The 17798-nt window shown below is 37.2% G+C and overlaps 1 protein-coding gene across 2 annotated transcripts; it reads right to left on the bottom strand.

Annotated features, from left to right (window-relative positions):
- Positions 1–739: 739 nt before the first annotated feature.
- Positions 740–6704, bottom strand: LOC116266918 (aldehyde dehydrogenase family 3 member H1-like). Of its 2 annotated transcripts, XM_031648412.2 has the most exons (11): positions 6378–6515; positions 5788–5876; positions 4394–4462; positions 4201–4297; positions 3327–3533; positions 2906–3021; positions 2533–2637; positions 2276–2448; positions 2105–2195; positions 1372–1521; positions 740–1271 (listed from the first exon to the last, which is right to left on the bottom strand). In XM_031648412.2, the coding sequence occupies exons 2-11, from the start codon at positions 5866–5868 to the stop codon at positions 1038–1040; spliced, it is 1323 nt and encodes a 440-aa protein (XP_031504272.1). In that variant the 5' UTR covers positions 5869–5876; positions 6378–6515; the 3' UTR covers positions 740–1037. The 2 variants fall into 2 exon arrangements, with proteins under 2 accessions (XP_031504272.1, XP_031504270.1); XM_031648410.2 differs by lacking the exon at positions 5788–5876 and having other exon boundaries at positions 6378–6704.
- Positions 6705–17798: the final 11094 nt, after the last annotated feature.

Below are 17798 nucleotides of genomic sequence, written 5' to 3'. Positions count from 1 at the left end.
TTTAGGAAGATAGAAAGAACAAAGCGACACCAGAACAGAAAGAGAAAACTGAAAGAGTTGCATCTGATTTCGTTTAAACAGTCGGCGTTTGAACGGCTAAAATTTTATCTCCCAATATGGCAAAGATTTAACAAGCAAGTCATTAGATCAAACATCCCAGATGTAGGCTGAAAGGTGCACTGTTTACTGTATCCCTGTTTCTGTGCTAGCTGAGGAACTCACTCATGGTACCCTTTTTTAGCCCATTGATTTCTATGTGATTGTTCCCACCTTATGATTTCGAGTCACTCAGTAATAAGGTGATTTTCAATAATACTGGAAAACGCAGCTTGTTTTGAGAAATGAGGCATGACAGATCATGCTCCTACGATTGCATAAAACTATTGAACACGTTTTTGTCCCCAGAGAAAGGCACCAAAAAATAATGTGGAATGACAATATTTGTCGCTTTCCGTAGACGCAAGATGAACAAATTCCTCTTTCCTGATTAAGCCTAAGTGTCCTATTTGGAAAGAACTCATTCCAATAGATTGAGAACCTGCTACTTGCTATATGTAAATTTGCTGTAACTTCAGAAACTCTGATTTTCAGGTAAAGCCCAAATTATCCATTTTTTTTTCTTGCCGATCCCTGACAAATATTAACGGAAGGTTCTCCCTGTCACCTGAAACTAATTTTTCTCTTCCCAACCTAAGAAACTGACTACAATGTCAGACCAGAGCTACTGAACTGCTCACCCTAGTTAAACAACAACATTGAATCTGGGACCAAATCTGAGGTCATATTCTTTACAATCATCTTACTACTCGGTATACATCGTTCTTATCTGTAAAGGTAGGTGGCATTCATATCACACGCAACATAGACATGGAGATCAAGTAAAGAAGCTTCAGCATAAATTGAGAAGCAAAAAACTGAAAGGAACCAACAATTTCCTTCAATTTGTGCCCCTGTAATATGAATACTGAACTAGAATGAGCACCAAGATGACAGGCTTCATTTTGCAGGCCATGAACAGGAAAGATACTGAAATCGCTTTAGCGACACCTAACAAGGGATAGAAGCGCCCCGAAGATATCACCAGCCACAGCAGAACTCGAAAACTTCAACTTCATGGCATTGTAAGGAGGATACCTAGCCCACACTTCTCCAATGAAGCATCGATGCAACACGGGCTTCTTGTGGCTAAAGGCATCAAACGAGTGCTTACCGTGATAAGCCCCAATGCCACTGTCTCCAACTCCACCAAAAGGTAATGAAGGATTTGTAAGCTGCTCAAACATACACGACAATGAAATTGATACACAAGATAGGTAAGTGAAAATTGAACTGCAAAATGTTGGTTTGTCAAGGTGAGAAAACAAGGCCTACATGCAAGACGGTGTCGTTAACAATCATCCCTCCTGCCGAGATCTGCTTCACGAACATCTTCTCAAGTTTTTTGTCGTTAGAGAAGAGGTAAGCAGCAAGTGGTTTCGGATGAGATTTTATTATATCAATGCTGTCTTCAATCTTGTCTACCTGCTCACAGAAGCAGAAAAAATTTCACATAACATAGTCCACGCTGCTTCTCAACAGCGCCAAGAGGACATTTGATATGAGGAAGGAATGCTGCATTCACAGAATGCAGCATACCATTCCGCCGTTCTGCCAATTTGCTGAACTGCTGCATTTTAGAGATGGGGTCCATTATCCTACATCTTTAGGTACGTGTAGGCTCACCCACAGAACAGATGCAGGTGTCCGTGTCTACTCTACTCATGTTGCAACGGGCATCAAATGCCTTGTTAGTGCTAAGGAAACATCTTGGACAGTATGTTTGACAGTATGCTAAATTAGTAAAGTTCTATGACCTAAGCATGTTTAGTCGATGAAAAGTCACTTCAACTTGTGTTTCACAGTTGAAAAGGATTGTGCAGGTCCACCTATTGCGCGTATGTTCAGTTAGTAATGTCCCCCAATCGCTAACATGTCACCTTTCATTAATTGATTGGGATCGCCATGTCCTCTGAACTTATTACGGTTGAGTGATTTATACTAGGGAACATGACAAGTACATAATTCTAAAACCTGTATCAATTCATAAACAAGAACTGCTACTCACCGTGATAATTGGAAGTAAAGGGCCAAATATCTCCTCATTCATCATTAAGGCATCTGCTGGAACATCCAGCAAGATCGTTGGTGCAATCATTCTACAGCCAAAAAGAAGGTTTCAAAAAAATGCAGCAATTTTATGTACATTTTAACAAGACAAATCGAATGTCACACTTACAAGAGCTTTTCGTCTCTTTCGCCACCATGCACAATCTTACCAAAAGCTCTTTGATCATCTAATAACTTTGTTAACCGACTAAAATGATTGGTATTGACTATGCGAGATAAATCCGGTGACAGAAGTGGCTTATCCCCAAAGAATGATGTCAATGTTTGTTTTAATGACTCTATCTGAATATGAATAAAAGAATAAGAAGTTTCACATCACTATATCATCAAACCATTCCTTGAAGTAGAATATCAACGCAAAAATACCAGCTTTGGAGCAAATGACTTCGTTGTTATTATATAGTCTGGGGCTACACAAGCCTGCCCATTATTGCTTCCCCACTTGCCCACAGCAACCCTTTTCGAGGTAACCTACAGAGTTAGACACATCAATATTCAGCTTTGTATAATGGCATCTGAAAATTTCTTGCAACTTATCAAAACCAAAACTCTGAAAAGGCATTTGTAGCACTTCCCTACTGGTGCACAACTGGTCCAATGGTTTAAGAATATTAATGGCATAAACGCACTGAGCCAGTTGGTAGTTGAAAGAAACCAAGTAGATTCCTCAGAAGGAGAAATTTCTTGCCCAATATATGAATTTAATTGATAGATTTAATATCTAACACTCAATTATTACTTTGAGATCGGTTTTTGAATCAATGACTAATGGGCATTTCCCTCCAAGCTCCAAGACAACAGGTGTAAGATGCTTTGCAGCAGCAGTCATCACTACACGTCCAACTCTAGTACAGCCTGCAGCAACCATTAGCAACACATTGAGACATTCGCGAGTCTACTCAACTGATGCCCTTCAAAAGTCAGGAGGAATATTACCAAATTTCACATGATAAAATCACTATATTGGAAACTTATGTATATGATTCAGGTTGTAACTCTAGTCTAAATAAAATGTGGTGCACTCCAAAATCTTGAGGATGAAGCCCATTTAATAAATTATTTGGAAGATACTTGAAAAATTAACCACACATGCAGAATAAATCAGCCATTTGATAAATAGCATGGCAGGCTTCAAGCAAAACCAGGAAGAGAAACACCACCTGTATAGAAAATTTTGTCCCACTTCTGCTCCAGCAACATAGTTGTTTCATCCACAGCCCCTTCAACAACTTTTATAGCAGAGTTGTCCAAATAGTCTGATACTAGTGATGCAAGCAAGGAAGAAGTGGAAGGTGAAACCTCAGATGGTTTTAAAACTACAGCATTCCCAGCTGCAATGGCTCCAAGGACGGGGTCCATCGCTAACACTGTTGAACATCCTCAAACATTAGGAAAATGTAACTCTGCCACATAGAAACATAAATAGGAAACTTAACAACTTAAGGGACCCAAAGGGATGCATTCTGGATCATAGCCCTCAAAAATTTCCGTTTCACAGGCTTCATTTAAATTCTTCAAATATAAAGCGATATCACCTACCAAGGGTCTCTGTTATTTAAGAAACGAAAAGGACCACAACGTTGAATATGAATAAATTTTGTTGGCAGAAGAAAATAAACTACAAACGTTGAACAGGATAAGCATGTGATACATAAAACTTGTCATCACAATAATACAATATCTTACAGAAAGAACCAAAAACAAACATCAGATATAGTAGTCGAATAAAGCGTCAGCAAGAAACTGAGGCCGTAAGACTCCAACTTACAATGATCCTTTAAAGTTTAAGTAAATTAAGATTGCCACGTGACAATGATATTAAAGTAGATGAAATATTTAAAAACTAAAGAACTGTACCACAACCAGGTTCAGCATTTCATATCTCCACCTTGGACCAACCAATCAGGGACAGAATGAAATCTAGGACACATTTTATTGAGGCAAGAAAACTGAAACAAGCATAGTTTACGTAAGAGGAGAACCTTCACAGAGAATCCTCTAAATATGAAAAACAGTCAATAAGCTTCCACTTACAAAAGGGATAATTCCATGCTGAAATGACCAAAACAACTCCTAGTGGTTCTGAGATGATTTCTGCTGATCCTGGTATAGATGTTATGGACACGCATGCCTGTGACAGTGCAATTACATTAAGATAGAATTTATATAAAACCAATGTAAGACAGACGTATCAAGCTCTCCACAGTCCTAATACCAACTTGAATACCTTTTGTGGTTCCATCCATCTCTTCAATTTCTTGAGAATCAATTTGCAGGAGGATTTCAACATAGATATCTGCATGGAGACCAACCACGTTTAGTATGTAAAGATCATAGCCATATATATTTTCAGAATATCAGGATAAGAATGCCAGAAATATATAAAACAAAAAAAAAGTGACAATTTTCTTGGTGTTATCATGAAATTTTTGCGAGAATCCTTAAAAGAATAATTCCCCAACATACAAATTAATCTTCTTTCGGGTTTCTTTTAACATTTTAATGACAATATTGCATTTTTATGAATCCTTTTGTAAGAAAATTTGCAGAAACCTCACAACTTCATATCTTCCATTAACTTTTATAGATGTTTAAACTTTTTTTTTGGACACCTGAGCTTTTCCGCAGTCAAAACAAACTTCCAATTAATATCAATAATAAACTCAAGGACAGAAGGCCGAGAATGACATCTGTAACTATGGTAAAGATGCAACATCATAGTTTGCCTGAAGTCCAAGAGCACAACATATTTCTTTATATGATAACATTAAAAAAGGGATGCACAATTGCGGAACATCAGTTTTCATTTTAATCATGCCTGTAATACAATGAAGAAGCTAGTTTGCCAGTATCACTCTGCACTCCTAAGAAACCAGGGATCATTTGGAAAGAGGTTATAACAACCACTGGATCTCTTTGACACAGAAGTGTCATAGTATCTGCTGAATAAAGAAAGGTAATAATCGAAGACAGAGAAAGCTTTCTTAAAAAAAAAAAATCTCCCAAAAGTTAAATAATTAAAGGTAGCAAGAAAAAGAACACTAAACTTTGAGCAATTTTACTAGGAAAGCCGACAGAGTCCTGAAATCTGAAAGTTCTTCAAATAAAACTGGCGTTCGAATCTTCACCATGTAATTCAACAATTAAAATCTCTTTCTCAATGACAGTGGGGTCAGAAAGGTGTTAATTATTTAAGAGAGACGAGGAAACCATCCAATTAAATAATTGAACGTAGAAAAATCAAATAAACAGAGGCCGACAATGTTTGAAAATAATAAAAACTGCAGAACTTGGCATATAAGATTCATTCAGAGACTACGCCCATAAAAACAAATAAAGCACCTATACTGGCTCTTGCATTAAAAGCCTATAAGATCAACTTGGCAAATGGCAGAAAGAAAATATTGCTCCAACAACTTTATGGAGATACGGTTCATGCGTATATCAAATCTAAAAGCAGGCCCATGAGAAACTAAGCTAAACAATTGGAACACCAAAGAAAAGCCTGTTCGCCTTCTACACCCGCAAACAAAAAAGATACAGAAAAAATCAGAATCAGAACAACAAGATCTAATAATTAATAACAATATCTAATTTTAAACACCATCTAGAAGTAATTACATCAACAGATAATTGAAGCATAATGAATGTCGTCTCCTTTCTGGGTATCGTGCGAAACAACTGGCAGAACATCGATCCCATAAGAACTCCTGCATAGCAAGAACCGCCAACTGAAAAAGCATGAAAAAGCAACAGCATAAAACAGAGAGTTGGAACTTAGAACTTAATCACATGAAAAATGCACAAAGACCGCAGTCCATAACTCAAAACCGCACACCTTCCCAGAGTGAAGAATCCAACACCACTTATGTGGATGAAAAGGCAGATGCAGAACCATTTAGCCAACCTCAGAACCATTACAAAATTGAAAGAGATGTAGAATAGAACCACTTAGCCAATCTCAGAACCATACAAAACTCAGAGAGAGAGAGAGAGAGAAGTTTCACAATGAAAATACACAACACCGGTTTCACAATGAAAAGACAGAAATACAAGCACAACCATTAGGCGAACCTCAGCACAGAGAGAGAAAGGGAACGTTTTAGCCAACTCAGCACCAATACAAAATTAGAGAGAGATAGAGGGAGAGAGAGACTCCGCGAGAGAGAGAGAGAAAGAGAGAGAGAGAGAGAGAGAGCGAGAGGGATCACCTCAGAGACACAGGCCTCGAAACCGGGCTTCCGGAGGTCCCGGTGGAGGGCCTGAACGATGAGAGCCTCCTTTTCCACCAGGAACTTGAGGACCATCCTCAGCTGCTGCTTCCTCCACTCGTAGCTCCTCGTTCTGCCGCTCTCGAAGCTCTGCCTCAGCTCCCTCACCAAGCAGGCGCAGGCCTCCCCGTCAAACACCCCTCCCTTCCCTCCTCCTCCCACTGCCGCCACCGTCCCCGCCTTGAGAGCCATTACCAGAGTCACGGGAACACCCACCACCGATCACACGACACCAGAAGAGAAGAGAAAGAAACGAGCGCCACCACCATCGATCGAAACGAAGCAACACGCTTATATACATGTAACAGAAGTTCTCAACTGACTCGTGGACTCGGGAGGGCCCGATTCCTGTACCGTTCCCACAGGCGACAGCGACTGCACACCAGTGCCCACGTCTTCTTCCTCGAAACTATTTTTTGCTCGCCATTAACCACGTAAGCGTTCTTTGACCATTGCTCTCTATCTACGCCCTCAGTTAACCCCCTGGGTTTCGATCCGGACTCAGGCGGGCCCTCGGTCAAAACCACCCCGAATGGCTCGGTCTTGGTTGCAGTTCAGTGAGATGGCCTCGGATCATGTGGTCGAATCCAGCTGCTGCGTTCATAAACTGAGTAAGCAGGCTGAAGCTTGAGTCAAAAAACTGAGCTAAGCAGGTTCGATCTTGACTCGAACTCAAGTGACTAACTAACTAGAACTGAGCTCCACAGCATGGAAGAGCTCGAATTCGTTGGACTGCATTTAAAAGATACCTGTAAATTGCGAATTAACTTATTTTAATGGTTTACCATAAATAATGGGCCCGACTCGACTCGGCTTATTTGCGGTTCGAGACATCGATCGGTCCTTCCTACGTTGACGTCATGAGGACCCGTGTTTCTTTTGTTTTTTCTTCTTTTTTCCTGTTTTTTTTTTCTTTTTTTCTCTTTTCCGTAACGGCAACTGTCAAACATTAAAAAAATACGTTCATAAATGCGTGGGGAAATGAAATTATGATCGCATTGATTCCAAAATAACTCGTCAGAATACGTCCGTACATTCTTATTAAAATTGTTAATATTAACGTCGTATCGGTTTGCTTACAAGCAAGACATGGCTTGTTTAACTAAAAAAATAGTTGAAAATACGTTAAATTGGTATGTAAAATTCAAAAAAAAAAAAAACTGTAGTCCAGTGTTAGCACTTGCACAAATCCATATTTAGGGAGGTTGATAGATCAAATTCAAAGAAAATAAATCTTTAGAAGACCTTGTCTAGGTTTGATGATTTGAATCGGATCTTTGTTTTTTTCCATCAGAATTTCCTAACTTTTGAAAATATATGGATATTGGACCATTTACATGAAACTAATTCCGAATTCCAGTACAAATTGAATCTGATCAGAGATTTATTTAAAATCAAATCTCTATTCAGCTTACTTTTTTTTTCCATTGTTGCGCCCTTTTTGTATTGTACGCCATTTCTTAAATTGAATCCGAATATGATATGACCTTTTAATCACATGTTATTTTTTTTCATATTTAATTTTCTTAAGTTTTATCAAATAGGCTATTTGAAATCCGATTCATTGACATCATTACGTGCATTGGTTGATGATTTGCGACACTTAACGTGAAGTGTAACGCAACACTACTTATGACAAGTTACCATAGTGGATGGCAGCTGACTCTGTGTGTGTGTGTGCATGCATGCACGCACATGGATTGGGACATGCGTTAGGATTTTTCTGTAGGTGGGCTTTTTTAAAATATAAATATTTGATCAATGTCCTTGACTAAGATTCAATTACCAAATATATATATTGAAATCCTTGTGCTCTCCCCATGTTTTGGGATATTTGGATTCCCCCCACATAAATCGGCGAATGGGGGCACATTTATTTAGTGGCCAGTTGTAAATCATTGATTATTTAACCGCAACAATAGGCAATGAATAAAAGACCCTTAAGTTTTTTGGAGGAAAGTTTCTCCATTTCTAGCGAATCAAACAGGGGTTAGGTGCACACGAATGAGGAAAAGAATACTTTAATCAGTAAATCATCACAATGGCAGCGGCCAGTCTTTCTAGAAGCTGTCAACTTTCCTTTTTCTTAATTAATAAATCATTTTTAAAATGTTTAATTAATAAATGCTTGGTACTTCGAATGCCGATTCAGAACATATGGAATTTAGTGTTTGGGAAAGTGTGTCTTTACCATATCCTATTTTATTTGCTCTTTTGGTGTATAAGCTTCAAATATTGCTCGTCTGCCCGCTACTCGGGGTAGGTGGACTCGTGATATTTTTTAATATATATATTATTAATTTTTATATATAATTATAATGTTTAATTACAATTTAATTATATTTATATATTATTTTATATTAAAAACATATATTTTTAATTTAATTTGACTTGGTTCGGTCTTAAGTTTTAAGTATCAAGCCCGCCCTATGCCCAGACTTACATGCTGGCACAATCTTCAGATTTTTACAAGAAAAATGTGTCAAATGCATTTATCATCAATATTGGGAGGCCAGTCATTATGTATTTATGGTAGGTACGAGTCATATCATTTCCTTGTCCAGATTCAATTTGTTGTTGTTATGTTGTGGACTCAAGTAAAAACTATGCCCTAAAAAATGAAAACGCTTCCGAACAGGAAAAGGGGAAATGGGGGCATTAGCATAGGTGGGGGCTTCGGTAGTTTGGCAATTGGATGAAAAAGGACAACCACATGGCTTGTGGGAGGAAAATTTTCTTACATTTAACATGCATTTTCATTTTGAAAGGTCTACAAGTCATGGATAAACTTTCTGCTTATTTACAAAATTTTGCTCAATATTTAAAAAATTACAAATTACTGCTTAGTTTTATGAAATAACTTGCAAATATGCTGCTCATGAATACAAAAAAAAAAATTTAGTTCATTTATTTCACAAGTTCAAATGGTTATTTGAAATTTTTTGTATAACAAGCAGTTCTACGCAAATACATCAAACATTGAGAGGCTTCTGGAAATGTTTCATGCATTTTGTAAGGAATGCGAAGGAGGAGTATTTAATAATGTAAATACATCAATCATTGATAGGCTGCGGGAAATTTTTTGTACATTTTCGCGTTAGGTGAGTCAAAAAAAAAACTATTTTATCTTACCACCTATCAAAAGAGCCCAAACCCCACTTTTCCTCACACGTTTAATGTGTTGGCCCGTAAGTGATAATGAGGAGGACCCACTAGGGAACTGATTTGAGCATGCATCTTTTTTGTTTTAACCTGTGACTCAAACATCTTTCTAAAATCGAAGCACTATACTTTGATCAGTGAAGCATAGTATAGTTAGTTGAACTGGCGAACTAATAAAAGTTCGATCATCAATCAAATTTGCATGAATGTTATTCATCTTGATTGTAAAAGGTAGGTGGATGCACAATACTTTAGGTAATATGTGTCACACTTTTCATTGAAATGGGTAATATGTGTCACACTCTTCACGGAGATCCAAAGAAAGAATAGTGGAAAAAGGAGGAAGAACCACCACCGCTTAGGTGGAGGGTTACTCGGAAGCAGAACAACCCAACATCGAACTAATACCATTATACCACGCATTAAAGCTGTCCATGTTAAAAGGGGGACTAACCTGTCATTACAGTGTTTGTGGTTGCCCATATATGGACGACTTGGGAAATCACGAGGGCATTTATGTCCAAAACTGTTACGCCAGTTATTTCACCTTTAAAAGGCCTTTCCGAAAATTGAGGCAATCTCTCTCAACTTTCCGGTTTCATCGGAATAGAAAAACGTTACGGAACGACTGCACCAAAATCTTGCCTACTTTACGGCGACACGGGGTCCCCCGTTTGGTAAATTGATGAATATACCCTCCTAGCTTCCAACCGTACAACGGGGCGTTGGCCGCATTAAATGCCGTCTCATGGAATTTACTTTGTAATTTATATGTTGGTCCTTACAAAGTCGGCCAAATTTTAAAGGATTTTTTTTTATTCAATAAGTAACTAATAAATGTTTTCAGAAAAATGTCGTAAGCGTTTTTTTCATTTTTCAATTTGCAGCGGCACGAGACTGACACGGTCCGATTGGATCTTAGATCCATTTAGGCGGGTTTGGTGAACAAAATAGGATGTCCAAACTAACTTGAGTTCGATAACCATCTCATTTATGCATGAAAACAACGAGATCGAATCTGGACCCGATCTGATTACGTCATGTCCAAACAAAGAAATGCAGAAGGGAGCCAGGTAGACATCCCTAGTAAGGCTGGGCGTCGGGCTCAGAAAATCTCGGCTCCGGCCTGACAGCTAGGCCCGGGTCAGCCTGACCCGGCCCGTTTAGGCTAGATCTGGTCCGTTTAGGCCCGGTAACTTAAAAAAAATATATATTTTTTAATTTTTTTGTTTTAATAATATTTTTTTATTCTTAATAAATATATTTTATATTAAAAATGTTATTTTATAATTAAAAAATATTTTTTAAATTTAAATGGCAGTATTTAACATAAGTATTTTCCCGTACCACTTAAGACATAGTAGCATGGTGTCTATAAAAACTGAATTATAAATATACATTTTTATAATTTCTTAACTCGATCAACCACGTTACGCCCTCTTTGAATCACGTATTTTAATGATATGAAAAGTCTTCAATTTGTTACATTTTGCCCTATAGAACTAACCATGTGGGTGCCCTTTCGACCCAACATCAAGTATAACTGCCTCTCCGCTAAAATTTTCTAGCTTGACTCCTAAACAAAATCTAGAAAAAAGCCAGAATATAGATTTAATCTGGTGTTATTATTTGGTAAAGGCCTGATAATGAATTTGAACCCAAGAGGATTGACTTAGGAGAATGGTCCTTGACTTTTCTTTTTCTTCTTAACGTAGGTATGGATTTAATGTGGTGTTCTTATCTGGTCAAGGCCTGATAATCAATTCGAACCCAAGAGCGTTGACTTAGGAGAATGGGCCTTGACATTTCTTTTTCTTCTTAATGTAGACAATCATGGTTTGACTCACATAAATGCGGGTCTTCATGCAAGCTGGAGCCATAGCTAAAGGCATAGAACTGGTCAATCCAAATCCCAATGGAATCCAGAGTCCGGACTCGATATGTAAGGTTTGCATCCTGCACCAGTCAGATCTAGTTCGAAATATTTGAATCCGAACTGGATTCCAAGTCAGAACCCCAGTAAGCAGAAAAAAACTGATCCACATGTGGTAAACAGTGGGAATCGATGTGTTGACCAAGTTAGGGTCTATGATTATTTATGGACCGAGGCGCGGACCAGGCTGACTCGGGCCAATTAATTCTAGAATGCAACTTGTGTGCAGAGAGAAGGCCGAATTGGGCAAGAATATATGGTATCAAGTCGCTGTTTGTGAGATCAAGTTGGTTCATGTGGTCCTCTTCATGATGGATGCGTCCTGGGGATGCAGATTTGAATTGGGTTCGATATGATGTGGGCCTAGGCCCCAACAAAGGAACTTGGGATACTTTCAATAAAACAATGCTTGCAATTAGAAATGTCAATGTATCCGAACCCTTTCAAAAAAATCAAATATAAAAAAAATTAATATCCAATTAAGAAACAAGATCAGATTAGAATTTAAGAAATGACATCCAATCCGATTCATACATGCATAAATATCAAATTGGATTCAAATTCATATTCAAATCAAGTTTAGTTTTAACTAAATATCTTATATTCAATGCCTTTACGTTTGAAAATCGCCCCGATTCGGTTTACATCTCAAATTACAGATTCAGATAAAAATGTAGAAATTAGATTTGGATTGTGAAATGGGATTTTGGATGTGATTTTTTCTCGTCGAATGTGAATATGTGAATATTCGAAAAAATAGGTATCGTCAAGTACATATCCAATTCAAATACGATCAATTGACATCCGTGCTTAGAGTAGATATCATTCCCTTTATTGAGTTAATGCAGTTTTAGATTCCATACATAAAGAATAAAGGTGGACAGCCTGCCCCCCATCATCCATTTATTGAAATGCTGCATGGTCGACATCTATTCCTCTAATTATCTTCCCCTTAAAATTTTGGTTTCAAAATTTTTCACAAAATTCTGGCAGTATTTGATTTGGAGATGTACGAGCCTATAAAATTTCATCTGTCAGAGTACAAACTGAAGTATGATTTTTTTCCCAATAAATTAATGTCAATATCTGACACAGAATAACTGTAATTGCTGGCAAGTCATACACACCACTCAACTTTCATCATATTTAGAAACAACTACCTCATGTTTAACAAATTACAAGTAACCACTAGAATCTAGAAAATTTAAAAGAATGGACGAGCAGTTTATGTATTATGGGCATTAACAAGGGACTATGTATTATGAACTACGCAAAGTTACCGAAATACAATACTTCCCTGACAAAACAATAGGAACATGTCTTCCCATATTAACAGCATAATATCGTAAAGTGCTCTCTGTTTTTTCTCTCTTTTCTTGCCAAAAATAAGAGCACCACTGAGGTCTATTATTCCCAAGAAATTAAGTTCAATTTAGGGGCTTAGTCAGTTAATGAAGATGCTGTCACCATTTTTTGTGTGACACCATGTTCATTTTCCAATATCTACTTTTTCATAAATTGAAGAGAGAACTGAGAAAGTCCGTCCTCTTCTGGCTGTATTTGCTGCAAAATAGTATGCAATAACATCATGCTTCATAAATGCACCCTTGCTGTTACCCAACGTCAGTTTGCTACTTGAAAATAATGTCTTCTGCTTCTTGATCTAGATGCGGAGCAAGGGTCAAGTTGCAGATTCTTGGGGATGCGGGGATAATAAATGCACCCTTGGTGTTGCCTAACATAATTTTGTTCCTTGAAAATGATATCTAAGTTTGAGAAGTGGGATGACCAAAATTAAAGTTTCTAAAGTTTGATTAAGATCGAAATATCATTTTTCAAAATTTTTATATACTACAAGTGAATTTTTTCAAAATTTGAATGTATTGTTTTTTTAAACATTCAGGTGGGGCCGAGGTCAATGCAGACTCTACTTTGGCTATGCCCCTCCACAGGATATCCAAGAAAATAGAAGTACTTATTGTTTCTTGTTCCCCCCGGGTTCATGACTGATTCGGGACTTAAGTGAGAAGTCGTACACCCATTAACTAGAATATCGTGGATCCACTGTTTATAATCCAAAAGAATTATGCTCATAAAAATCAAATTCACGACTGGATTTTCTTTGGCCCGCTAATCTGTCCAACAGCTACGCCCATTAGAGCAACTTAGTTACATATTGGAGCCAAACATGAGACTGCCAAGCTGAAATGCTTTTAATGCTCAACACAATAGAAAATACATTTTTCAAAAATGTCAACAATACCCCTCACATGAGTGCTGGCCCCAATACTTCAGCTGCTCGATTTAGTTTTAAATAATTATTTGATAGGATCCATATTTGCTTTGGGATTCAGTCAGTGTCCATATATTTTGAGACCGGTTGTAAACATATCAAAATGCGGTTTAGATTTGATTATCAATTTAAAAATCAGATTCGGATGACAATTTAAAAGTCAGATTTGGACCATATTTAAACCGTGAATATGAAATCCGATTTGGATATGTATAGACTTGGTTCATTCATATCCAAATCCGAATATATGGACACCCAAAATGCTACATATAATAAAGGATGCCCCTCATAGTCATGTGTGGTCGATCTTACAAAAAAGGAAATTTCTTCACACTTTTCATTTTTGTGCTCTTATAAGGGGGTTTTAATTTTTATTCACTTCAAACCCTGAACACGCAACTCTCGTGTTCTCCACCATTATAACCTTCTCCGTATTTAACGGGTTTAAATCTTTAGAAAAAGAAACATCTGGAACTTTTAAAATGAAACCACATATATATATATATATATATATATAAGTATGGTATAATAATTTCACATACAAGTATGATGTATATATATCATATATGCCCTCCTTTAAAATGATATGACAACTTCTTCACACACAAGTATTCACACACAAGTATGCATGCATATGCCCGTGGTCCAGAAAATGTCATGTTAGCCTTCATTCAGTGGCCGGGGGCTTAGAAGCAAAAGAATTGATGGCACCAAATGGATCTAAATTTAATGTTGCGTATGCATATGCATGTTCCATTATTATGTGCAGACTTTCGTGCCCGCCTTCCTAGTTTTCCTACCGGGAAGAAGTCATTGTCCTCTTTATAAATATCGCAAAGGCGTTTGATTTTGCGGCCTGTGGGCTACGAGGGGGGAAGTTTTCCTAGTCTTCACAATGAGTAGAAAATGACTCCTTGCAGGGTCCTATGCATGGCATGTGCTGGCAGCGACGCGGTTCATTTATTGCGTACATCTCATTGGCACTGAGTTCGTCGTGGTTTATGAGCCCCAAATGAAATAAATTAATTTTAAATAGTTGGTTGTCGATGTTCTCAACTTTTTTTGTGCGCAAAAGCCAAGCCATCCCTTTTTTATTTCTCGGCTTAGGGTTTACGACTGCTTCGAGATCTATGTGACCTAGTAGTACACCAATCAATATGTTAACATAATCCTAAAGTAATTGATTAAAGGCATCCTAAATAGGAAAAAAACTTGAAACCTTTATTGCTATTTGCTAAGGACAGTATTTTCTTTTCATCATGAATATTAATGTATGTTGATAACGTCTTATTGTTATCAAGTTTGCTTGGTTCACTCTATAGATGATTTTTTTTAAAAAAAAGTTTTTTAAAGTAATTATATAAGAACGTACACTAAGAACCAATTATTGGCACTAATAATGCAATTAAATCAGTATGAGAACGTACAATAGGAACCAATTATTTCTGACACTCATAATGCAATTAAATCAGCTCCTTATCAACTTGGGATGTGTGAATATGCCAGGTAGGAACCAATCAGTGTCATGAGATCCTTTTATATAAGATATATGAGGCTGTTACACTAAATGTACTTTTAATTAATTGCTCGTATGTCCTTTATCTATTTATTCAAAGAAGAAATCATGTAACATAGCCGGGAGTGGAGCTAAGGTAGGGCCGCATGGGCCCTAGTCTTACCTCAATTTTTTTTAAACTTAAGTGTAAATTTTAAAAAAATTCACTAATTTTATATAAAAATTTTGAAAAATGATATTTGAGTCATAGTCAAAATTTAGAAACGTTAATTCAGCCTACCTCATGAAAAATTTCTGGCTCCGCCCCTTAACATAATGGATTATTCTTTGTCCGAATGGTACTTTAAAATTGGAACAAGCATGAACGAATTAGCGCTACTTAATATCTTTTGAGTTGTTCTGAGGATTTAACTAGACTTGTTTATCTTTTGGGATTGGTAGCTCGAGATCTTCATGTCCTTTGAAACTTTGGTCTTCATATTCATATACATGCCTCAAGAATATTATTGCAAATTAGTTATATCAGCTTTACATGTAGGTCTCCCACCCCAAGATAGGTTTCTTTTCATTGAAACCAAGATATTAGTGCGTTTTTAGCATTGCATGATGCACTTAAAGAAACCAAGTCTATCACTACTATTTTGGTTAGCAGTTTAAATTTTTTAGTATGTGGGCTGAGTGTTGGCAATCAAAAGGGCTTCAAGTGAGTTGAACCCTCCTCCATGGAGCAACCATGAAATGAAAAAATTTAGGTATGTTCTTTAATTAGCATAATTTTGCTGTATCTGAGAAAGAATATTTTTATGATTTCTCTCTCTCTCTCTCTCTCTCTTGAATTTTACTTGGTCGAAACCATCCAGATAAGGCTGTCCTTTGCCCTAGGGGGGGGGGGGGGTGCGCGTAGGCCATGTTTCCACCCCAGCTAAGTGAAAAAAGAAATTTACATTAACAAAATTAAAATATTTTAATTGCATAATGTACTTTTTTTATTCGGGTTTAGTTTGGCCCTACCCGAATAAATTCGTTGGACCGTTTCGCCCGTCCCTGAAAAAATCTTGGCATGCGTCACCTTGCACAAAGAGTGGGTACTTCAGATATTTGAACTAGCGACTGACTGCCTACCAACCGTTACCAAACTAGGTGCCTGAACCCCTCTAGAGCAATGCTATAGATATTTTTTAAAAAACCATTGTAAAGGTATATATGTTTCTTGGATCCTTTTGGAGGGAAAAATTTCAGTTCATTTAAGAACTGACTTAACCATGAGAGAAGGGTTGATCCAGTACAAGTGTATGAACATTTAATATGCTCTGGGCTTAAGTAAATGCTGCATCTTTGCTTAATTGGGGCAGTTATATGAATGAGCTAATTAACTCAAGCCACCCATGTTCCAGTTCATTCATTAATAATCATGAACTCTTCATGAATGAGTTGAAGTTGGAACCCAAGTTTGCAAAGATTATGAGCTTAATTTGGAGTTGCTTTTGTAGAATTATAATAGTAGATAAAATGCATTTCATAACATAAAAACACATGTATAGATAGCCTATATATATAAATATGCAATATTGCTAGTGTATTAAGTGTCATACAAGTCAAGTTGATCAGCAGTCACTCGCCTCATATATTAGTTGGGAGTGGTATGCAAGAGGGAAAAGCCACTATTCCTTAGCCCTACTCTCAAGGTTCATGGCTGCTTCGAGATTTGGATGATCTTATGGTATACTTTTTAATTTGAGTATCATGCATGCTACTGTTTGCAGTTATGCTATGCCCTTCAAGTCCCTCAGGTCGACTCATATGGTAACATATACAAACTTAAATAAGGTCATTCTGTATTCTGCCCGCTCAATAACATGAACTAAGTAAATATCAAGAGCTGGTTTTATATTGATCAAAAAGTATATAGACAACTTATCGAGTGATTCTTGTGGCTAACTGACATAAACAAGCATTTTTACAAGCCAGCTTTTTGCAGAACAAGAATCGAATCTCATTTTCCTAATGTCCTCTATGCGTAGCTCGATCGCACTTAGCAGACCCGAGCTCGAGCTGGCATGTTATGAGTAGAGTCGAGTTTGACCACTGCGGATTGGACGAACTGCGGCCCTACCGGTCAGATGAATTAATTGAATCTGGAAACGCAATCAAACGCGAAGCTACATGTGGAGGACTCGTGAGAGCAGTTGCCCATACTGTCTCATAAATATCTTCATTTATATATTGCTTCTCTTAATTATTTGTTTATATATATATAAAAGCAAATATTTAAGAGTATCTATATATATAATTATAAATAAATAAATAAATAAATATATATAGAGGTGCCCCTAGGTGTTTGACATTTTTTTCGGTTTGATAGCGACCCTTAGCCTAAAATTTGTAACTTTGCCACTGATGCACTATATAATAATAACTATAGCCAAATCTAAATCCCATCTGGTCAGCATTTTAAAA

Source organism: Nymphaea colorata, chromosome 13, assembly GCF_008831285.2.
Source record: "Nymphaea colorata isolate Beijing-Zhang1983 chromosome 13, ASM883128v2, whole genome shotgun sequence".
In the NCBI taxonomy this organism is placed as follows: domain Eukaryota; kingdom Viridiplantae; phylum Streptophyta; class Magnoliopsida; order Nymphaeales; family Nymphaeaceae; genus Nymphaea; species Nymphaea colorata.
This window is presented reverse-complemented; position numbering and strand designations above follow the sequence as displayed.

Excerpts from the sequence above, each read along its gene's own strand:
- LOC116266918 (XM_031648410.2), bottom strand. The coding sequence starts at position 6,629 with ATGGCTCTCAAGGCGGGGACGGTGGCGGCAGTGGGAGGAGGAGGGAAG. Across the intron at positions 4,298-4,393 it reads GATGGATGGAACCACAAAAG|GCATGCGTGTCCATAACATC; the intron begins GTATTCAAGTTG and ends GCACTGTCACAG. Across the intron at positions 1,272-1,371 it reads TTAACGACACCGTCTTGCAT|CTTACAAATCCTTCATTACC; the intron begins GTAGGCCTTGTT and ends ATGTTTGAGCAG.